Source organism: Carassius gibelio, chromosome B19 (assembly GCF_023724105.1).
Source record: "Carassius gibelio isolate Cgi1373 ecotype wild population from Czech Republic chromosome B19, carGib1.2-hapl.c, whole genome shotgun sequence".
Taxonomy (NCBI): domain Eukaryota; kingdom Metazoa; phylum Chordata; class Actinopteri; order Cypriniformes; family Cyprinidae; genus Carassius; species Carassius gibelio.
In genome coordinates, this window is record NC_068414.1 from 19851085 (window position 1) to 19876524 (window position 25440).

The 25440-nt window shown below is 36.7% G+C and overlaps 1 protein-coding gene across 1 annotated transcript in view; it reads right to left on the bottom strand.

Moving 5' to 3' along the window:
• LOC127978954 (CUB and sushi domain-containing protein 2) overlaps positions 1–25440 on the bottom strand; it is a 274020-nt gene that overhangs the window by 113001 nt on the left and 135579 nt on the right. Inside the window, exons 6-12 of the mRNA XM_052583978.1 lie at positions 20927–21039; positions 19227–19304; positions 16121–16208; positions 14389–14513; positions 8934–9055; positions 4526–4629; positions 3688–3800 (exon numbers count right to left, since the gene is read on the bottom strand). Coding sequence (XP_052439938.1) covers positions 3688–3800; positions 4526–4629; positions 8934–9055; positions 14389–14513; positions 16121–16208; positions 19227–19304; positions 20927–21039 — 743 coding nt within the window. The remainder of the gene's footprint in view (positions 1–3687; positions 3801–4525; positions 4630–8933; positions 9056–14388; positions 14514–16120; positions 16209–19226; positions 19305–20926; positions 21040–25440) is intronic.

A 25440-nucleotide genomic window follows, 5' to 3' on the forward strand; every position in this document is an offset into this window, starting at 1 on the left:
TTGCGGGGGATTCTTGAAAATAGATTAGCTTCACACAGACGTCTTCTAACTGTCACAGTACTTACAGGTAACTCCAGACTGTCTTTGATCATCCTGGAGGTGATCATTGGCTGAGCCTTTGCCATTCTGGTTATTCTTCTATCCATTTTGATGGTTGTCTTCCGTTTTCTTCCACGTCTCTCTGGTTTTGCTCTCCATTTTAAGGCATTGGAGATCATTTTAGCTGAACAGCCTATCATTTTTTGCACCTCTTTATAGGTTTTCCCCTCTCTAATCAACTTTTTAATCAAAGTACGCTGTTCTTCTGAACAATGTCTTGAACGACCCATTTTCCTCAGCTTTCAAATGCATGTTCAACAAGTGTTGGCTTCATCCTTAAATAGGGGCCACCTGATTCACACCTGTTTCTTCACAAAATTGATGACCTCAGTGATTGAATGCCACACTGCTATTTTTTTGAACACACCCCTTTCAACTAATTCAACTAATTGCCCAATTGCACAGCCTTAAGAGCGTGCATATCATGAATGCTGGGTCTCATTTGTTTTCTGAGAATCTACTGAACCTACTGGTAACTTGTTTGCCACGTAGCAATAAAAAAATATACGAAAAACCTTGATTATTCTGGTTAGTCACATTGTACTGCTATTATTTTGAACAATACTGTATATACATATATATATATATATATATATATATATATATATATATATATATATTTTTTTTTTTTTTTTATTTACCAATTGCAATATTTCTAAATATATCTGTTTTTACTGACAACAGTAAAATAATATGAAAACATTGACATGAACAGTTCCCTCAGCACACCACCATTCAACTTCTCTTAAAAGCTCCATTTATGAGTTATATAAATGCAGAAGACGTGTAGGAAAACAAAAAATGAGTGAGAAAATAAGAATCTTAAAGTTACATTTTAAACGTGAACCCTCTAGTGTAGAGCAGAAAAGGATCTGCCCCTGGCATGCCTGCTGTCTGTGTGTCATTTTTTATTTTATTTGTCTTTATGGCTGAGATCAGATCGTAAAAAAAAAAATATATATATATATATATATATATATATATATATAATAACAGAGTGTTTGTCATCAGTTATGATGGCCCTTAATGGAGCGTCAAAGATGCTCGGATGTCCATTAGCCTCAGAGCAATGTAACATGTGGTATGATTGACCAGCAAACCTTGACGTCATCTAACTTCTTTGCAGACAGTTGCCTTGAAGATAAGGCAAGTGTCCCTGCTATTATAAGCATTTTGGACCAGAATATATGTACATATAGTTTATAAAAAGACAATGGACACACAACAGCGATCTTTACCGTTTGGTGGATTTTCTCAGCAAATATTTATATAAGTGATTTGTTTTTATTAAATTAATTGCTACATATGTATGGATCTAGCTTAAAACTATCATTGTCTGCATTGACTTTCTGAACAATTATGCTTCAGAACTGAAAATCTGAGATGCAGTAATTTAGGGCTGGATCTTGTCCTGCAGCAGGGAGGCAGAGCTTCAAAGAGAATCCTCAACTTAATTGTCTCTCATTGTTTTAATCATGTTGGGGGGTGCGTATGAACACTGCTCCACTTTCATCTTATGTTTCTGCACTGGATAAAATGCATGAAGAAACTCAGGGAGGCTTATTTTGTATCTGACAGCAAATATTTGGTTTGTAATTCATGAAATGTGCCAAAGTCCCCCGTGTGCGCTGCAATTCTGAAAGAGGGCCAGGATGAAACCTCTGGTATTTCTCGTTTCCAATCAGACACAGACCCTGCAAACTGAAAATTAGTAGCTGCTCTTGCATGATATACTTCCCGTCCCATGGCCCTCATTCCAGCAAGGTTAAACGATCACAGGCTGCCTTGATGACCCTCGCCACATGTGCTAAAGGTATAATGGTGAGGCAAGAAATAGAAAGTGAACAGGAAATAAAAAAGAACAGACTGTTCCTGTATTCTCAGTAGATACCCAGAGAGTGCAGCAAATAGCAGGAAGCAACACAAAGATTTAGAAATTTGCTCAAAGGAAATTATAAGGTGTGACTTTACAAGATTTGACCAGCTATGTATATAACTTCAATGTTGACGTCTGTCGATGACCTCATTAAAAAATGTCTGCTTTACCCCCAAAAATTACATGCAATCAAAAACAAATTATACAAAGAATCCCAAAGAAGCCCACCCATCTGATTCATATGAGACATAAGTGGTTATGGTGATACAGGAAAAAAAAAAGGAGAAAAGAACAATGCAATTTATTTGATTACAGTGAAAGATCATCACTGCAGTGACAACCATGGTAAGAGTCTTCAACTGAGAATACTCTGTTTACATGATAATTACAAAATGTATAATTACAGTCCTCCAAAGCTATTTCAGAGTTTTGTACTGTAGGTGATCTTCACATGTTTTTAATTAGAAATGTCTTTCAGTTTTTCCCCCCTTTTCTTTTAATTGCATTATAATAAATAGTATGAGATCATATTAAAATAGTATTTTATCACATTTTTTTTTGTAATGAAATGAAATATTTACATAGCAAACATTGCTGTATGACACATATAAAGTACAATTCAAAGATATTTTAATGAATTATTATTAGTAATAACAGTATTAGTAATAGAATACTAGTAACCAAATGTTAGCCACTGAAAATTCCATAGTATTTCTATACTATGGAAGTTAATGGCTATCAGGAATGTCATGCATTTATTATTTTTGAGGGGGCACAAGCTTCACATGTGACACACAGTAATAGGCTTATTATTCATTTAAATTCTCCCTTTTTATTCAAAATTATTCCCAATCATGTTAACATAGGCGTTTCATGAAATAACTTGGTTCTCCAACATGTGTAGTAAATGCATTTTGCACCTTTTATAGATCATGTTATTTGATTTATAACAAGCAATGGATAGCCTAATGTTAATGAATTAAAAGAGTGATGAATGTAATGTGACATACAGCCAAGTATGGTGACCAATACTCAGAACTCGTGCTCTGCATTTAACCCATCCAAAGTGCACACACACAGCAGTGAACACACACACACACACACACCATGAACACACACCCGGCGCAGTGGGCAGCCATTCATGCTGCGGCAACTGGGCAGCAGTTGGGGGTACAGTCCCTTGATCAAGGGCACCTCAGTCATGGTATTGCCGGCACGAGACTCAAACCCACAACCCTAGGGTTTAGAGGCAAACTCTCTAACCACTAGGCCACGACTTCCCGACTTCTATGTATAAATCTCATCTTTAAACTTGCAGATTTTCCAGCAACTTTCATTGTACAGAAAGAGAGCAAAGAACATTTACATTATCAAAGAACATTTCCAATGACTTAAGAGCCCAGTCTTATGAAACTACATATCAATAGCACAATTTCTGTTTGTATTTGGTGTGCTACACAGAAATTTACTTTGGCATGCACTTGACACACACGTGTTTGATTTGCATATAATACGTAGTTTTCACATGCATCAACTGTTTGATTACCAGCATTCTTCAATAATCTTCTTTGATGTTCAACATAAGAAAGAAATTCATACAGGTTTGGAACAACATGAGGGTGAGTAAATAACGACAACATTTTCATTTTTGGGGTGAACTATTTCTTTGAGATTACTCTGAACCCAAATGCAAAGGGTTTCCCTCAACTTACCTTCGTAAGAAACCTTGAAGCCCAGGGAACCACTCGTGTCATCCGTTTTAAAATTGAGCCACATCTGATGGCTGGTACTGACCACCAGATCCGGAGTCGTAGTTCCAGACAACCTTAAAATCAAAATAAAACAGACACACATTACAAAAAGTGATTCTTCACTTTCAATATGTATGCCATCATTTGTCACCTCTGAGGGGAACCCTGGGAGTTCCCCGATTCCCCTGGCACTAGCCTTAGGGGACCTGCGGAACTGGTCCATAAGGGCTTATGAGACCTGCTAATTAAGCACATTAGGCCATCAGGGGACTCAGAGTAACCAGAGAGAAAGCGCCCAGGGACAACAGGCCATTCTAAAGGAACACAAGCACTTGTACACCTCTGCCAGAGAGCGCACATAAAACAGCATCGATAAAACTTTATGGAGATCATAAATTTCAGCACAATTAATAACGACACACTCAGCAATGTTTCCGGAGCATCTGGTGCGCAAATCTGCGTTATGGGGCATCAACGTGTGACGCGCTTTTTGAAGCAGGAGTGTTCTTGGTCTAACATTGAGACTCATAGTGATTGACAATAAAGCTTGGGGTATTTCTTCCATACACTTCTGCTCAGAAGGGTGATGAAATGAGATGAAATAGAGGGGGGGTAAAAGAAGGAACAGCAGTGGAGGAGTGAACGAAGGGGCTGAAGAAAGAGAGGACGTTGGAGATGAAAGAAGATGGGGGACGAGGTTAATGCACACAGAGAGGAGAGTTTAAGAGTGGGAGACACATCCTGGGAGGAGTCGGAGAGAGGACAGAGAAGAAAGCAAACGAGGAACAAAAGTGCTCACACATGAAAGACTGTCCGCTGATCACCAATTACAGCTCCGTCTCCCACAGTCAGAGTATCGTAACCTCGCTCCAAGTCAAACTCCTCGAAAATCAGCTTGATCACCTACACACAGAAAAGAATCAGAGTCAGCTTTCTAAACCTGGTTAGAAAAATAGCAAAGAATTACAAGTTTTCTTTAGTTTTTTTGTTTAGTTTTTCTTCAAAAAAGCTTTTGGTTCATCATATCCCCCCTTGGTTTGAAAGGCCATGAATAAATAAATAAATAAACAAATAAACAGCAAATGTAGTTTTCTTGCGGATGAGCAACCTAATTATAACACCAGGCTTTTCATAATACATTTGAAATCAGTAATTTCCAGATTGCACACACGAGCTAACAGAGGAGAAAAGACGCATTCTGCAGAAAACAAAGAAAGAATTGATGCATTTGATTTAGGAGAATGAAGAGTCAAAGGTGCATGTTTCTCATTCTCCTCCAAGATGAAAATAAGACTGCGGAATTGTTGTATACAACAGGAGAAAAGAAAGAGTCGTGGAGAAATTAACAATTAAATATGAGGGTTTATTGGTGGTAAACAGTAAAAAGAAACACTGTGAAAAAAGTATGAATCAAAGTAAACAAAAAAAGTGCAGTCTGTTGTCACTTTTCAAATTGGCTGCCACATTTCCACCAAATTCTTAATGTTTTGGAGTGCTTGGAGATCAATTCCTAATGAAAAAGCTTATATAAATGCAAATGGTATTCTTTCCTATGGTAAACATGCTCCGCAACAGAGTGCAAGAGGTGGAGTGGAGCTGTTCTAGGTCACACCAGCAGTGAACAAGATTTCCTCCTCTTTTACCTCCTCTGAACCTTTCTTTTCTCAATCCTCCCCCTCAACAGAGGGCGTGCTGCCCACCTCGGGTGAATCCTGTGCGGTATGTATGATGGTGAGTGACAGCGCAGTGGGCTCATTGAGTGATTATGATGCACAGGCTGATCCCAGCGAGTCAATACTCTGAGGCAGAGCATGAAACGTGACCATCATGCCACAATAAAACCGGATTCGATAATGTTTAGTCATCAAATGATTGCATAGAGGATGAAGATCAGGCTCTGAAATAGCAAACTCTGCATAATTATCATCATGTGATCATATTCTATTACATTACATACAGCTGCCTGTGATTGAGGATTTGGATTTTTACTTTTGTCGCAAATCAAAAGCAAATATTCTACATGACAGGTAAAATGAAATTTATGTGTGAACACGCTAAAGTATTAAGACAAATGTGTGTGATACATGTTGATCATTTGAGATTTATAAAAGCAGGTGTATTATTTGGCTAAATATTACACATGAAACATTAAAAACAGCATTTTTGTCTTTAAACGTGGAATAAAAAAAAAATACATTGCAAATATTTGCACATTTGTAAAATATTGTAAATATAACTATTACAAACACTATTACAATGTAGATTTGTTCCGTCACTACTTAATTAATAATAATAATCCTTTCTTTCACTCATTCTAACAATTTTTTTTTTATACACCCCAACTCTCATCTATAACTAAGTAAAAAAATAAATTAAAAAAATCAATATTTTTCTTGTGTTATTTTAACAGTTTCGATATCCCAGTGACCACAGAAAGCTGAGCTGATTAGCTGAAAAAAAAAAAAAAAAAAATACATAAAATAAAATATAAACAAATTAAATAAATAAATACAACCACTCAGACTGTTAGAGAGAGAAATACTGTCAGACCAAATAACATCATAGCATATATAAATGAATTAATAAATAGGAATAAATCACTCCTGAGGCTCTCAGATAAAGACACTGTGACTACTGTTTCGCTGCTGAGAGCGATAATGCTCAAAGACTACATAGCAGGGAGCGGGACTTGTTGGAGGAACCAGGCTTTTTGTCAAAATGGAAGTCCCTGCAGAAGTGGAGTAGCAGATAATACCAGTCCACTGAATGACAATAGCGGACAGAACAAAAGAAGGACTGATAATTAAAAAAAAAGAAGAGGACAACAAATGCAATCAGCCATGTCTTCTCATGAACAACTCATTCTCTATTATAATGCCTTCTGGGGATCCTCCTTTCTTAGGCAGAAGCGCAGAGTCTAGACTCTGAGCTAATGTTTGTCTGTGAGCGGGGGATTCAGCCCGGTGCGGTTCCACACGCTGCCTTCCCTGCAGAGCTCTATCTGTTTCTCTCGTTTATTAGTTCCAAATTCAGCCGTTTTCCAGCACCCGTCATTAGGCACCACAGTTGACATAAATAGCATGGACATCTTTGAGGAGCAAGAGCATCTTTAAGTGTAGCTCCAGGGCATCTGGTACTGAGGCATTACAGACTCGGCTCCGTCTCAACTTCAGTATGTTACTTGGTCTAGTTGATTAAACATATCACACTGCTATCCAAATGTCATTACATTTCCCTTGCACTTAATATAAGCGCTTCATTTGATTAAATTCATCCACCAAATGTCAACGTATTTATTGTGTTAATGGCATTTTAGGATGCAAATACATTTTTTTTTTTTTTTTTTTTTTCATGTTTGGAATAAAATGACGGCCAGTGGTTTAAACTAAATTATGCTATGGTATGTGTATAATTATACATAATTTACAATGTACGTATCTCTCAGTCACTACTATGAAAAGTCTGGTATGTGTACAATTATTATTATTATTATGATTTTTTATTATTATTATTATTGACAGAGATTAATATTTTATTTGTCAGAGATGCATTAAATTGATCAAAAGTAACAGTAAAGATATGTATAATGTTGCAAAAGAATTGAGAACTGGACATTAAACATGAACGGATGTTTCTCTTCACTCTATGTGAAGTTGTAATAATATATGATCAATTGTAATACTATTTCACAATATTACTGTTTTAACTGTATTTTGAATCAAATAAATGCCTTCTTGGTGTGCATAACTCCTTTTGAAAACAAAATCTTATTGAACAATAGTCGAAAGTACATAATTTCAACACCAATTGAAACTTTTTACACACACACACACACACACATATATGTTATAAAGGGTTACCCATACATTCCTACATTTCCTTTAGGCCATTAGATATTTAACTAATCTTTAACTTACTCCCGAGAAGTTAAACATGACTAAAGTTTTTGGCAAGAAGGTTTGGTGTCTGTAATCCCAGCAGTTCTCCTTAAACATTCCTTATGCATCGAGAAATGCTAAATGATGTCAAACTCTAGCTAACTGTGATGTGAAAGGCTTTAACAGCTGCCGGGATCCCTCCACACAGTCTTTGGCTCAGGCAGCAAACCAGCTGCAGCGAAATCAAAAGCTCATTGTCAGGTACATTTCATATGGACCCCGGTTCTGCCTCGGCCTCGCAGCTAGCCTCACGTCTTTTCTGGGGTACTATTGTGTCAGAACGAAAACAGAATTTCATTACGGTTGTAAAGAGCAAATACAGCAACGTTCCATCTTCATCTGTGCCCTGCTCTCCAGCTGTGACAGTGTGAAGCAGAACTGTTCTTTACGCACAGGATGAAATAGCGCATTGGGCGGCAGAGAAAGAGCAGGGGGCACTGAGAGAGCCGCTCTCCCCTGTTCCATTTGCCCTCCATCCCTCGCTCTCCTTCTCTCCCAATTGAGTCATGGTGATGAGGGGAGAGATTTGTAAAGCCATTTATTTGAAACTAGATAACGAAAATCTGGCAAGCGAGTAAGAAAATGGCCTTGAACTCGACGCCAAAGTCATGACACAGACAGCGCCAGTTTTTGTCTCTGCTGTGGTATAGCTGCTGGAATGTAGTTTTAGTTATCTTCCATTCTCCTATAATATAACCGTCAGTGGTTCATTTATTTTTATGAGTGTGTAGATATCTGGATATTGAACATCATCGCTCAATATCTGTGTATCCTTTCCCCTGCAATTATTAGCAGGCCCACATGGAAAATGTGCCCACAGAAAACTCTTCAAATTTCCTTAGGAAAATATTCAAATTTACCCGTTTATTTGTTTGTTTAATAGTTTGGTTAATTTGAAAATGCCTTTAGTTTCCAATAAGATTAGCTCTATGTTGTGCACTAATTTCAAAAATTTGGGATGAGCAAGATAAGATATGTAAATTTATTTTTATCACTTTATTTAGAAAAGACACACTCCATTGTATAAAAGTGACAGTTAAAAACAAAAACATGTTTACTGAGCATCAAATCAGAGTTTAAATCAGATTGTACCCTTAAATCAGAACAGAAAACGTGAAAAAAAAAAAACAGTCTATGGGTTTTGCCTGGGCCTAATTATTATTTCCCTTCAAATGTCATTCTCTAATACTCAAGTGTGAAGCAATGCATGCTTCCGCAGTGTGCAGAGATCACATGAATACACTAGGTATGTTTCTTGGAAGCATTTACCTTGGAGGGATCTGAAGCTGTGATGATCCAGGTGCAGTTAGAGTTGTTGTCATACTGTACTGGGAAGTTTGGGGAGGTGATGATGCCGCTCGGGCCACGGAGCTGACCGCCACACATAGGAGCTGAAAGAAGAGAGACAAATCATGCAGTCCGACTCTTCAAGGAGTGAAACATCTCATCTCTAAAAGATTTGAGGCTTTTAAGAGGACAAAAATGAAATAGAGTTAAAGACCACCACAGCACCAAATATCACAGTTACAGTTCTCTGAACAACCGAATAGAAATAAATGTTATTGCACTATACTGAAAGTCACCGATAACATAACACCGATAACACCGATTCAAACATGGGTGGGGGGCAGCTACAAAAACAAACAGATACAAAATAATATGTAGCAATGCTAAATACTTATAATAATTGTTTGCAAATTTACAGAATGAATTAAGAATCAACTACAAGACTACAAGGTGGTTTGAAACTGATTTTCAACTCCATCTATTGAAAGTTAAGTAAAGTTAAGGGATTTAGTTCAGCTCCAGGAAAAGTTTTAGTTTTAGTTTAGTTTAGTCACTAAACCTAAAACGAAAAGCAAGAGGACCACAAACACTGCACAGTTCAACAGATAAACTCACAAGAACTATTTTTCTAGATATCACTCACACTATACCCTATCCATACCACTTCCAAAGGTTGTGATTGGCTTTTGGGCCTACAGACGGAATCTTAAATTATTAAAAAAACACATGTATACAGGCTTAGCCTTCGGCTGCAGTCAATATTTCACACTTGATTATTGTTACCTATCTCGGGTTGTTGGTTTTGACTGGAGCGGCGTGTGACCTGAATGTTCAATGACCTTACCGATGACTTGTTGAGTGCTTGACTTTTCTGTGACTTTTCCGTGAGTTAAAGCGACAGTCTCGTGGCCTCCAGGAGGACTTGAAATACCACCTCGAATGAAAGCACTCGATGTCTAATGAGAAGGGAGGGCACAGCCAGCGTGTTTGCACTAAATGAATGTTTCTGCAGGTCTGGGACCAGCTGGAGCTTTTAATGAGCTATGTCTGAGGTGAGCTCCTCAGGGCCTCCCCTGCCACACACACACACACTCGCAAAGTTTCCTCAAACACTTTAAGGTGGGCTGACATTAAAGAACAAAAGTCTTTGGAAAGTTAATTAACATCAGGGCCGGCTGACCCCAATTTTCACCTTCACAACATAATGTGTTGTCTGCAGCTTTCTGCTTTAAAGGTTTGGGCTTTTAATAACACACAATCATTGATAGCATTTTTGTAAATCATCATACATATCGGGCTGAAAGAAATTCTCAATGAGGGAACTTCTGGGATCATCCTAACTAATATTTTGGGCATGTATAATTATAATATGAGGATATAAAAATACCAACAAATAAAATAAAAACAATTCATAATTAGAAAAAGATCCTGTTTTGTTGTAATTTGGGTTTCACACAGAAACCTACCTGCAATGCTCTAGATATTCTAGAATTCTAACTATTAATTAGCTGCTTATTAGCATGCCTATTATTAATATACTGGCTGTTTGTTAGTACTTACATATTTTGCATTACCATATTCTATATTCCTTAATCTTACCCAATACCTAAACTTAACAACTACTTTACTAACTATTAGTAAGCAGTAATTATAATATTGATTGAGGCTAATTTTGTAGTTAATAGTTATTTAAAATGGACCTTAAAATGAAGTGTGACTAATTTAGATAACATTGATAACATTAGATAACATTGTAAAAAAAGTTCTTATTTGGTTGCCACACACAATTTTCTGCAACATTATGGAAATGTAAATTTTTGGTAAAAAACGGATCAAATTCTAAAAACAAAAACAAAAATAAAATTAACTGAATCATTCCGTTTAAGTTCACATTTAGTCGTCACTCATAAGCTTACCTGCAAAGTTCTTGTTTTGTTAGCAAATAAAATCAAATGAAATAAAACACAATAAAATACAAAAAATAAAATAAAAATCTAAATCAAATAAAGTGCAAGTTCTTTTTAGATCGACACCTACACTTAACTGCAACACTCTGGAAATTTATAGTTATTGTCTATAAAATAAAACAAAATGACGATTAACTCACATTTCAAGGTATTATTAGACTGTCACACCCACACAACATCTGGCGTTCTGGAAATGTTAGTTAATGGTTTTATATATATATATATATATATATATATATATATATATATATATATATATATATATATATATATATATATATATATATATACATACACACACACACACACACACACATTAACATTCTGTAAGTTGTTATTAGGCTATCATATAAGATAACCTCCCTGCAATGTTTTGGAAATGTTAGTTTAGGGTTCTAAAAATAAACACACAAAATGAACATTCTGTGAGCTGGTCTCAAGGAACTTTGTACCAAGATAATGTTGAAGGGACTGCAGGGATTATAACTCAAAATCAATAATACACCAACATACTCTTCAATATAATAATCAGGCTATTAGAATATAGTACAGTGTTATGAGAGGGGGTCAGCTGTGAAACAGTCCAAGTGCATTTAAGTTGAAAGGACAGTGTTGCAATAAGATAATTGTTTCAAGTTTACCTAATCCAGGCTGAATTTGACCAAATTAGATTCAGGGTAACAGTTCCAAGAACCTGGATTTCCCAATGCACACTTCAAGTGTCAGCAAAAGCCTGTGATATACTGAATGACATACTGGGGAGTTAAAAAAAATAAAAAATAAATAAAAATTAAAATAAAATTAAAATAGACAGGGAAGAGTTACTTCAAGTCACTGGACCAAAAAGCAGCATTAAATGCCCGTTAAGACTTCAATATTCAACAAACAAAACTCATTCCTCATGATATATTATGTATTTCAGGTTCTATTCAGGACTGAAGACTGATTTGACTTCCAAAAAAGACACAAATGTATTTTATAGATTTCTTGTGTAAGTCACAGATCCTTTAAAATACTGCAAATCACAGAAACAACATTTCTACACAGAGAGAGAGAGAAAACCTCAAGGACACGCTATTATTATTGGACTTTTTATGTTAGTATTTATGTATTTAGCGGCAATGATTTATGAGCGCCATTACTAATTATTCTTCTGATTCAGATTTTCCTGGAGCATGCAATGAAAATGGACCAGTTCTAAATAATGGCCTGGCATTTTGTTTGTTAAATCAATGAAACAACACAAATAATCATTCTCTACATTAGTAGTGAAAAGGAGCAAGTGATGAAGAAACAGGTTCTGGGGAGCAATAGTTAAATATCAAAGCTTTTCACACGAGTAATGGGGCTGATAAGGGAACTTGGTCCACCTGGTGATTCCGACAGTTTCCCAATTCCAGGTTCATTTTCCCTCTTTCCACAAGCCCACAGTGATGTGCCAAAAACTGATCGTTAAATAATCAAAAACAAAGGCAACTGGTGCAATCCATCACAAAGCTGTCCAACTAACTTTCTCCCGAAGATTGTTAAGCCTGAGGGGTCCATGGTGGCAAAGACCACTGGTGGTGTTAGAGACGGGATATGTAACTCTAATGAAAGACTAATAGTTCAAAGAAATGAATCGATATGAAGTAGAAGTGAGCAGGTAAAGTTAACGCTTTATGTGTGTGAGCCTGCTGATGTGGAGCTAGAGTAAGTGAAGCTGTGTTCTGTAGGACAGTCTCAATGCTCCAAATAATATATCAAAACAAAGTGTATTACTCAAATGACATCTCAAAAAACTCTCTATGATAACATGTAAATGATAAGATGTAAATGCATACTAACAAAATGCAAAGGGATTATTATTATTTCTCAAGTTCTCATGATCAAGAAAATCAATCAATCTTTTTTTTCAATAGCTTTAAATATTTTTTAGATTTAAAATAACTATTTTCTATTGTGATTTAATTTAATATGCAATTAATTCCTGTGATTGTAAAGCTGAATTTTCAGTATCATTTAATCCAGATCATTAGAATAGAAATCTTTGAATATGCTGATTCACGGCTTAAGAAATATTTCATATTGTTATCAATGATGAAAACAGCTTCTTCAAGTATGTGAGGAAGCCATGGTACATTTTTTCAGGATTCTTTGAAGAATAGAAAGTACAAAAGAACAGCATTTTATAATTTAATGCATTCTTGATAAATGAGAAACCTTTATTTATTTCCAAAACAAACAAATGAATTAAAAAAAGAATCTTACTGAGAACACTTTTTTATGTATGCAATAAATTATAACTATTTAATATTAAATGATCAATAATACTAATACTACTACTAATAATAACAATAATAATCAATTATATAAAAAAAAAATACAACTAAATATAACTATATATATATATATATATATATATATATATATATATATATATATATATATATATAATTATATATATATATATATATATATATATATACGCAATGATAAACAAATACTTTATATTTTCAGCTTTGGGCCCCATTGTATATTCTCTTAAGGTACTATACCACTGACAGGTAGTGCTGCATGTAGTTAAGATGCATGGCGTTTGTACCACAACTAAATGCCAGACTCCCAGTCCAATTTATGGCATAAGGCAAAGGTGGCATCGTGGTGGACAGCATCTCTCTGGGGATGTGACAGTTGCTGCAGGAATGAAGTCCTGGGGGCTGTCCTAGCCAATCAAAGTCAGAAATTAAGTAAGGCTCAATAAAGTAATTAATTGGAGCCTGGTGAGGCTAAATAAGCTGATTACTGGCTGAGCGATACCATCTCTTCCTCCTTAAGAAATCTGCTTTAGAAATCTGTTGTCATCCTCTCCATTTCCTCCCTCACATCTCTTGCTTTCTTTTGCTCATTGTACTCTTTCATTGTCAGGTCATTAATCAAAGCCCTTTAACTCTACACTGAGGTTTCAAATAATTCAACCATTTGTTAAACAAAAGGGATAAATAATAAAATGATAAATTTGCTTGTTGTAAATATGGCATGAGACTTTATTAGGGGCACATAAATGGGGTTAATTTGCATAAGTTAATTTAGTTCAGAGGTTCTAGTTTGTTCTGATTGGGTCATGAACAGCAGGAAAAAAAAAAAAATGATAAAATGCATTTAACCATAAAATCAGGAAACAAACTACCAAACTACCAACTTTTAAAAGGAAGAAGAAAATGCTACCTATATATTCCATCATAGGCCTTAATCTGTTCAGCCTATATTTATTTATTTAATTTTATACAATATAGTCGAATTAGGAAGGTGCCAAAATGGTTAGAATGTGTAACGAAATGAAACAAAACGAAACAAAATGAAACAAAACAAAGCAAAACAAAACAAAACAAAAAAATAGTGTGTTTAATAATTTGATTACCTTGTGAAAATTTTTTATCAAAGGTAAAACCTGGAGAAAAAAAGAAAAAGATATGTCCACAGTGACGTACCTCTACAGATAGGCCGGTCATCACTCCAGCCAACGTAACTGTCTGTAACTCGCAGACAGGTGATGCTTTTAGACCCCTGAAGCTCGTAACCTTCGTCACAAGAAAAGTGCACGGTAGCACCCCGCCTGCAAGAGGAAAAGACTATTATTTTGCAAGAATTCCAACCCATACATCTATACATTCTACATTATGTACATTCTGTACAGTCAGTCAGTCATTATGGCAAAATAAATCTCTACAGGCCCCCGATGTGGAAGTTTATTTAGCGATAATTAATGGCCTGCTGCACATTACCCTACTTATTTCATGGCTGCTTAGCAAATAAATAAATAAATGGACATTAAATATTGATATTAGTTGAAACGACTGAATTTTGCGAGAAAGAAAGCAACCACAGAGTGCTACGAGAGCCATGAAACTAGTACAGGAGACTTATAGTCGGGGATAATGACCAATTATGCAGTTTATCAGTCATTGTATGCAGATATCTGACTGCAGAATGATGCGATTAATGAATCAGATTCAACTGGGTTTCATATGCAATTCTATTAGCCTCCTTTGGAAAAGAAAGAGAGAGGGGGAAACTGTGCAACTGTGCAAAATGCTGATGCCAGATGACTCGAGCCTTTCACAGCAGTTCCCAACCTCTCACATGTGAGCTGCTATCTGTTCATGGCTAAATCAAATAGCACGTCAGCATAAATACCCCCTCGCTCCTGCCCAGCAGCAGTGGTCCCGTCCGATCTGGGTAATGGACAGCCTTTGGGAAACTGCGATGTGCGCTTCCATTACCTAGCCGCTGATGAAGGGGTGCTCAGGTAGCCGGAGCTAAGAACATTCCAGTAAAAAAGTTTCGATTGTCTTTCACTTCCCCGCTGCGATTGCCCTGAGAGCTAGTGAGTGTAAAACGGATTGTCCTCATTTGTCTGTGTTAGAATCCTCCGGGGCGCTGCCATTCACCCCGCGGGGGGACGCTGACAGCCTAACTTGCACCGCAGGCCGCTATGTAGCAACACTGTTCCTGGAAATGACACTACTATTGCTCTGTCCCCACTCAATTAAATAGGTCCGGACCTCGGTCTCATTTTCAATCTCCTTCACTCTCTGTCCTCTTTTTCGATCATAAATGATGGTTCTCGCAGGTCATTCCTACTGCCCCATTCATTTGTGTCTTAATATGGTGAATTAAATGCTTTAAAGGGACAGTTCACCTAAAAATGAAAATCCTGTCATTAATTACCCGCATTACAAACCTGTGAAACCCATAAGACATTCATCTTCGTAACACAGATCCCAAGAGATTTTTGACCCTGTATAGACAGCAACACAACTACTATGTTCAAGGCCCAGAAAATGTTGCCATTTTGCAATTTCCCAAAATCTCACATATTGTTTTTTCTCCTGTTATGTAATGTAATGTACATGTAATAAAATACATTAAGGTACTGAATAACCTTCCTCTCTTTCTTTCCCTCTCTCTCTCTCTCTCTCTCTTCCTCCTTCCCCTTTTGTTGTGACCTTTGGGAGCCCACAGCCCATGTTTATGCTGATCAAATATCCTCCCTGAGCCCTGAGAATTAAAAGGCCAATGAGAAATTAAGCAGGTGCCCACCTCCTGCATCTCTTGCTATTCATCATCCTGGCATTACAAACACTAAATTAACTGCACTCCTCTTCCCTCTCTCCTCTCAGTGGACTTTTTTAATAAGTAATCCATAAACTCATTTCTCACCTGAAATCAGAGCCTTTTCTTTTGCCCCTCTCTGGGATTCCTGGGTCTGGACACATGTTGTGTCCTTGCGCCACCCCCATCTGCGATACTGCAAATGACGAAACAGGGGAAAAAAGTTGGTATTCATCAAACAGCCCTTCTTTTCATTTTTCTCTATAACATGGATGTCATGAGACATGGATACCCCCACTATTCTTTTCTTTTCTTAAACATATTAAATGGTTATATACTTTTATGAATCTTGTCTCAACATTTGCAATGTTCATTCATATGATGACAAATATAGCTTTTAAGTGAACAGTTAAATACTTAAGGTAAATACTTAAGGTAAATAAAAGGATTCCACAAACTTTTTGGTGAGTTGAACCCCTTTGACGTAAAGTATACACTTCAATAATTTAACAACTTATTTGCATGTTAATAGTTCTTTGTTGATGGTTAATTGACAATAATGTATAATGTAGGTAAAAATAAATGAAAATTATAATTTAATTTATGGTCTTAATTTTTTTTTAAGTATTAATTAATGAAATTATTATATGATTTAGATGTACATTTTAACCATTTTTATTATTCATAATAATCTAATTGAGGCAAATTGAGTGGAATCATTCAACTCATAGTTTATTGCTATCGTGACATCCCTTCAATTCAAAATATAGGCTTATACATAATTCATATAATTATATAGTGTAATTCAGATGTGCATACTTTAGCTGAGTTAACGGATTTATTATTTATCCTAATTTTCATATAATATTCACAGAATTCATAACCCAGAATAACTATTTCACATTTGTGTTTCACATTCAATAAAATAAATAAATAAAATAAAATAAAAACCACACAAACACACACACAAAAAAAAAGAACACAAATATTACATTTTATGTATCTGAAAAAAAAAAAAAAAAAAGATGACAGTGAAGATAAGCTTACTTCAAGAAGGTTCTTGACATAGACAAGGACATTATTAAAAATGTTGTGCACTATTAACTAAATTATTATGTTTCAGTTTAAGTCCCTATACTGAAAGATGCAACATCCTTGCTAAACCTAATAAAAAAAAATAAAAAAAACTGCTCTTAAAGGGCTGCTTCTTTTATCTTGCCCTAATACTTTTGTTGGTAAAAAATAAATAAAAAATAAAAATAGGCCACATTCTGCCTAAAATCTAAGATTCTTATTGACCTGCTGCATTAACGCATCACCACACTTAGAACTGTGCAGTTGGCCTGAACATCAGCATGGATTTACCTTGTGAAGAGAGCAAGGCTATCTATAAGTGTATTTGAATGTCTACAGAGCCTGCCCAGGAGGTTTATTGAATGAACAAAAGAATCAATCAAGCCCTCCTCAGAATGCCAAGATATTTTCAGACATCATTATGCGAACGAAAAAGTTTCTCTGGCATCAAAACACACGAGCTCATCCAGCCCCGCAGGAAGTGGATGTGACACTCGGGGTCAAGGAGGTTGGCCTCAGCCTCGCTTTCTGCAATAGGTAGCTAGGAGGCAGGAGAGGATAATGAAGGGAAAACCTGAAGTGACACATGTTGATTGGCCGAGGCGCGCCGGGGTGCCGGCACTCATGCATATTGATGTGCGACAAAAGGCCAAACTTGTCAGCTCTGCCGTTGAGACACTGCCGGCCACGGTGATGGCACTGGGATCCCTGATGACACCCTCAATGGGCACATGCTCACATGGGCAGGCTGACATTTTCTCACAATGATGCAGAGGTAATAGAAATGTAAATAAAGACGGCATAACAGCAGAAAGCAGGCTGGAGAAGCCTCTCAGCACACAGTTCTATTACCCCTCCTCAATAAGATTTCCCTTTCTCTGTTTGCCAACAATGAAAACAGTAGCTTATTTTCCCTCCCCTCTGGCCTTAGGGAGAAAAATAGCTCCATTTGTCTACAACTGACATGGCGTAGAATAAAGATGAAGTTAATGTTCAAGGTTGTGTGCTTGTGCCAAGCGTGAGGACATGCTGCAAGTGCCACTGCTTTCACCAATGAGTGGACAATCTGAATGCTGACAGTGCTTAAAAACCTTTTCAACACTTTTCAAAATGTTTTGGATGTATATTGTTATATATGTTAAGGTCAACCAAGATTTCAGTTGTGAATGTTTTGTTTTGGTTCGCTCATGCTTGCTTTTTGCTTAAACGACGTAAAAAAATATATATATTTAACACAGGGGCGGAGCTAGTTGGCCACCCCATTCATTTTTCATTGACGACAACTGTGTTTATTTAGATGCAGGATGTTCATAAAACATGATACTTTTCAGACGTGCACTCCACTTCACCTCTGCGACAGGCCCGAGTCAAACTAGCACGGAGACGGTATTGGTCACGGAGAGTCGAACCACAGTGAACTGCGGTCACATGAGATGTTGTCAGGTCATATGTCAGTAAAAACGAATTTTCCTGTCCTGTCAGGCGTTAAAACTGTGCTCGTAGCGCATGCTCTTCAATTGCACGCACAAATGCACACTGTGAGAAAATTCGATGCGTGTCAGATCCGCATCACGTTCAGTGGAAGCAGCCCTTAAAGTAATAGCAGGAAAAAAGCTAATAACCCAGCTGCTGTGATGTCTGTTAATCAAAGAACAACATAAAATCACAGGAAATCAATAACTATTATAGCTTAAAGATTCATCTACTGTAGATTTAATTTACAACTGTTTAATACACTAAGGTATTTATTATAATGGGTTTATGTGAAGATTGTTTTTAAGTTCACTTAAATTAAAGCCTTTTTTTAAGTCTAATAAATGTACAAATTGGCAGCTCTCAATTACTCTAATATTCAATGGCTGTAATGTTGATTTTTCTTTTATTTCAGTATCATTAATGTAGTACACATACTGTTACCATTCCATAAAATGGAACAAACTGAGATATAGCATTCCTGTAGCTCAAACAGTAGACTAGCAATGCCAAGGTCATTGGGTTTAACTCCCAGGAAATGCATGAACTGATAAAGTATGCCTTGTAGGCAAATCACTTTGGATAAAAGCATCTGCCAAGTGCATGAATGTAAACGTAGAGTTGATTTAGGAAAATGTCCTTCATGTACATGGAAAGGTTGACTTACAAACTGATATCTTGCTGTGGTTGTCTTTACTTGGCAGCATCTTCACCCCTCTGGACTTCAGTTCTGTCATCTTCTTCACTGGAAGTCAAAAGAATTATAACATGTTTATTTGAGAGGGGGAAGGATTAGGAAAAGCTGAAAACAAAAAACAAAAAAACCCTATAATCACAGGTCAGATGCTTGCTAGGCATTACAAATCATGAACCGCATTGTAATTACAATTACAGTCTTTCAAAGAAGCTGTCATTCTTGAGCAAAAAAGCCTATTGTGTGTGAACAAAGCACAGCGTGTTTGTTGAAAAAGCGACAAAATAATGCCAGCACGCGTTCATACGCACACACAGCTAGTCATTGTTTTCTGTTACATTGTCTCAAAGCTCCAGCACTTAAATGCTCTCAAAGGAAAATCAGCATTTGGATAAGCATTTGTAATGGAGATATTTACCATTCGCAATCAGCTGTTTCAGCAATACCAAATAGTAACAAGTTCATTAAAATCAAGAAAACGGATTAAATAATATTCACAACTACTTAAAAGGTGAAGTGTCATTTTCTTTCTTTATTTTATTTTTATTTTGGCCAACAGAATGGCAAAATAAATGTTTTAAAACAGGTTGCAAAACGTATTTTCAACTCTGACTGACAAACAAAATATATGATTTACTATGCAAAAAAAAAAAAAAAGAAGAAGAAGAAGAAAAAAAAAAGGATCAATTACCAAAATAGCATAGAATTGGCAAGACAGATAGACAGGTATGTTGCCAAAATAATATCCAAACATCAGAGTGTATTAGATCAACATTTTGTTATTATTGGCTCTATTTGGAACATTAACTGTGAAAGACTTTCTCTAAAAATCGCTTTACCCTCTTCTCTCCATTTCTAAAAAAAAAAAAAAAAAGACTGAGAGGAAGCAAAGTAGCTTGTTATGTAAAGAGTGTCTTCTCATTGGACTTTACTCATTCCAGAGCATTTCACTAAAGGTTAAGAGAGGAAGGGAGGTAAAATAACAGGAGAGAGGTCAGTGTGAAATCTAATTAAGAGCTTAGCTCCCCTTTCTTTCTTCCTGGTACTCTAACAGTATTTATTTATCAAACTCCAGCCCTGTAATCCCATCCCATCGCTCTGATCTGCTTATGGAGGAGGTGAAATTCCTGCAGATTCCGTCTTTGTTTCCCATAGCTGAGCTGACTAATCCCGTTCCTCTCCTCATCTCCTTTGAGTGGTGACCTTTGAACTCGAGTGTGATGAGAGTGCCGCTAGCAGCTCAGCTGGTGTGTGTGTGTGTGTGTGTCAGGAGTTGGGGGTATTCATGACCTTTAACTGACTTAATAACACTTAACCAAGATGATTCAAATAATATGACTTTAATTCTAACCGCAGACAGGGGAAAACTCTGCAGGACACACAATGACTGCTGAGAGCAGTTGCAGTAGACCTCAATTGCATCTCTGCACTTTTTGACAGATTTTATGCACTGACTGTGGGGAAAATATCCAAAAAACGGCTTTAAATATGGTCAGATGTGTTAACACTCATGTTCTTATGTCAATGACTTAGGATCCTGTGTAGACAGTGTTGTAAATAAGGTCCGGCATATCCCTAGCCTTTCACTTTCTCCATCTCTTCCTTTACAGTCTCTTTGGTCTTGTTACATAGACAAAAGTAAAGGCACCAGTCCCACGACAGCCATCTCTTACCTTGATACTGAGCACTGAAGCCTTTCAGTTTATGGTTTCCATCAGATGTGAAGTGAAGTCTCAGCCAGTTCTTGCTGCTGATGATGGGTGATGGCAGGTTTGGACCAGTAAACCTGTAATATTGAAGAGAAGAAAGGATTTATGGTGTGTAGTTCACTCTCTTTTCTCTTTCTCGGTGGAACACTAAAGCAAAGCAGGCAATTACAACGAACTGAGATTTTCAAGCTTCAACAAAGCACCATAAAAGTTGTACAAATATCTAATGCGCCATATTCCACGAAATCTGAAACAGTTCGATAGCTTAGTTTGATGAACAGACTTGGAGATCCTTTTTTAAAGCTTGAAAGCTTTAGGCCCCATTTACTGTAACTATATCTAGCGACCATCACAGTCCTCAGAAGTTCTCCCGTTGTGCTTGTTACAGAAGTATATATATATATATATATATATATATATGTAAATATATATATATATATATATTTGCTCAATAACAACCCACCTGCCTTAAGCTGAGATGTACCAATGCTCAGGTCTTGGGATTGTCAGAATTAGTGTTAATTACTCAGATAAGACAAGCGCAGTAGGGCAGCTTCTTTATTGTAGTGAGCGTTAAGCGCATAAGCTGAGAAGAAAACAGAAAGTTGTCTGACAAAGAAACGCAAGTTCATTCTTGCAGTATTTACCAAATGTCAGATTTGGCTCAACAAGCTCTACAAGCACAAAGAAAGACAGACCTGCAGAGGGAGGGAGAGAGAAAGAAACAGATGCATGGGGAGGTATGAATAGTTTACAAGAGCTTAGTCCACGTTTGCTATTTATTGCACATCTGATGCAATGAAGTATTTTTTAACTTCTCCAGCTCAGAACGACTAAGCCCACCAGCGCTGAGGGAAGGGGATAAAAATGGGTCTGAGTCACTAGCACTATAACTCTTTTTGCAAACGAAATCATTAACATTTAAATGACTGCATGCAATATGTGTGTCTGCTGCTTATGCTGTAATGGCTTAGTCACTTCTTATTTTTTGGAGAAGACTCTGACCAGTGATTTTCTAATGTATTTTACTCACAAGCCATCAACAATACAACACAGCTTGTTTGAATACATGCAGACCCTGATTAAATAAAAACTAATTAATTTTCATTTAATTATCTACATAACCTAATATAAGTCATAGCTCAATGTCATTGAAACATCTGCTAGAAAAGTCATTTTTGGCGATTGCATATGCAGCACATTACAGTTACTTGTCACTACACTTTCACGACCAGCTCCTGAAACTAAATACGACTGCCAATATAAACATATTTCAGTGCTCAACATTCTTAGCTATGGTGGCCCAGTAGTGCACAACACAATGAAATCTCCACAACCCACACTACAAATACGATAGCACTAATTTAATTGTGTTGTGCTAATCTCGAAGTGTTGTGGCTTGTTTTCATTGTGTTGCGAATAGGGATGCATCAATCCGATACTCAGTATCGGTATCGGCTCCGATACTGACATTTTCTGCCGGATTGCATTATAAAGCACAATAAAGTCGAAGACAAAGTATTCTGAATATGTACAGTAAGTCATTAAATTCAACTTCACGTAAACTCTTCTCTCCACTGCAGCTGTCCTCTATACAGCATTCAAACTGCGTTTCGCGTTACGACAGTCAAGACGATAAAACTATCTCCAAGAGCGCAACTGAAATTTAAAACTGTTAAAAGAAAAGGCTCAATAAACTATAGCACATATTTAATAAACTACACATCAATATCTCTTTCATTAGTGCTTTGAACTTCTCCATGTGGAGCACTGCATACTATGAGTAATAATCTAATGTATAACATAGCAATGGAAGCAGCAACATATGATAGATACAGTGGGTGAAATATTTATTTGATTCCCGGCAGATTTTGTAAGTTTGCCCACTTACAAAGAAGTGGTCTGTACTTTTTATGTAAGGTTTATTTTAATATTTAGAGGCAGAATATCAACCAAAAAACCCAGAACACATTATATAAAGGTTAGAGGTTAAACATTGATTTGCATTTCAGTGAGTGAAATAAGTATTTGATCCCCAAGCAAAACAAGATTTGTACTTGTTGCAGAAACCTGTTGGCAAGCACAGAAGAAAGACATTTTTTTGTAGTTGGTCACCAGGTTTGCACACATTTCAAGAGGGATTTTGATCCACTCCTCTTTACAGATCCTCTCTAAATCCTTAAGGTTTCTTGGCTGTCATTTGGCAACTCGAGGTCCTCCACAGATTTTCTTCAGGATTGAGGTCTGGAGACTGGCTAGAACCCTCCATGACCCTAATGTGCTTCTTCTTGAGCCACTCCTTTGTTGCCTAGGTGGTATGTTTTGGATCACTGTCATGCAGGAAGACCTATACATGACTCATCTTCAGTACATGGCCCCTTTCATTTGCCCCTCAATGCGATGAAGTCGTCCTGTACCCTTAGCAGAAAAACTGCCTCAAAGCATAATGTTTTCACCTCCGTGCTTGACTGTAGGGATGGTGTTCTTGAGGTCATAGTCAGCATTTCTCTTCCTTTAAACACGGTGAGTCGAGTTAATGCCAATGAGTTCAATGTTGGTGTCATCTGACCACACCACTTTCTCCCAAGTCTTCTCTATTACACTAAATAATGTTATTTCACTAAATGTTTAGATTTTATATGCATTCATGATTTTCTAGAATTACTTTTGCTGCTAAATTATCCACTACCCTGGTTTATAATAGTATTTTTTTGTCACAGATTATGATTATATCTTTTTTTCAGTTTTTATTTTTTATTTTTATTTTTTATTAAAATGAAGTAGTCAATACTAAGTAGATTGTGTTTAACACAAAAGAGTGACGATCAGGTCAACACATAAGTATTGAAATTCTACAAGGATAAAAAAATAAAATAATAATAATAATTTAAAAAAAATAAATAATAATAATAGTTAGTTAATAGTTAGTTAAACGTTTTAGTTAGCTGCACTATTTAAATATTTCAAAACAGGGGCAGACTGGGACCAAAAAGTGGCCCTGGACTTTCTGGCCCACAGCAGACCACCACATCATAATGCATCCCCCCTGTTTTGATGTCATTTATTAATCTAATATTTAAGTAAACAGTTTGGGGATTTAACCAATAGGGCAACTAACTGATCCTCAGTTTAAAAAAAAACAAACAAACAAACAAAAAAAACTGTTTGCAGCAGCTGTTCATTTAGCGACTCCTAGTGAGCAATACATGCTCATCACGACACAAACATTCTTCTAGAACTCACACTTTGCATTCAGTTAACAGATCCATACGAATCATGCATGCAATAGAAGTTTATAAACTTTATGTGCCTTACAGATGAACTTGAAGTCTTCATTCATTCGAGATGTTCAATAAAACATCATCGTTGGCTCGGTAAAGTTCATTTCATAAAGTTCTTTTGAGTCAATCTTTTAAAATAATAATTTATTTTGTTAAACAAAACCAGTGTGGAAACCGATGGTTCACAAACTGGACAGATCTGAGGTGCAGGGCTCGTAAAATCATGAGCAAGATGTCCCGGGGCTATTGTGTATTTCAGTCGGGCTCCACAAAATAACACCGCCCTGAACGACGGGCTATATATGTTTCAAGATATGCAATGGAGTAGACCAAACTAAACAGGGAGGGAGGGCAAAACACACATGCAAACAAAACACACTCCTTGTCGGCCACACGATCGACTCACTCATCTATTTGAGTAGAAAAGAGATGTAATATTATGATTTCCGTCATTTAAAAAAAAAAATTTTAAATAAAAAAAATATATATATATGTATATATATATACACACACATTGGCCAGTGGCTCACCAGGAAAAGATGGACAGTCCGCCCCGGTATAACTATGCAGTGTCTACATGCCCATTACTGACTGATTCACATTTTATAATTCTAGTATTTCCACACACATACAACGAGACACCCCCTAAACTACTTTATGTGCACTTTAATAGGAAGAGGCTGAAAGCCGAAAGAGCTTTTTCATTACAGATGAGCTGGATTTAGCCACATTGTGTTTAAGATGGCAACCAAGAGAACTAGTGCAGAGCAAAACTGTTTATTTTCAAGCACATCCCACAAGAAAATGCCATCCTACTGACAGCCCAAGAATGTGCTTTACCCATTTTTCATTTTCCTGCACAACAATGACAGTGGTCAATGAAACAGTGAGTCTAATCGGAATGAATAAGTTCTCTTGCACTGTTACAGCGAAAGTATATTCCCACGAATATCAGGCGCGTGAACCTGTTGTAGTGTCAATGCTTGATGCCCAAGGGTGTAATCATAGAGAATGAAGTGTACCACAGCGCTACTGATGCACCGGTGCTTGTCATAATGCTGTGATGTTGAGCAGCAGGGAATCACATAGTCCTATTTTAACACACATTAGTGCAGTTGGGGCTCATTAACTGAAACAGGCCCAGTGCTCTCACGGGACGCAGGAACAAGACTGACAGAACATCTCCGTCAGGCATCT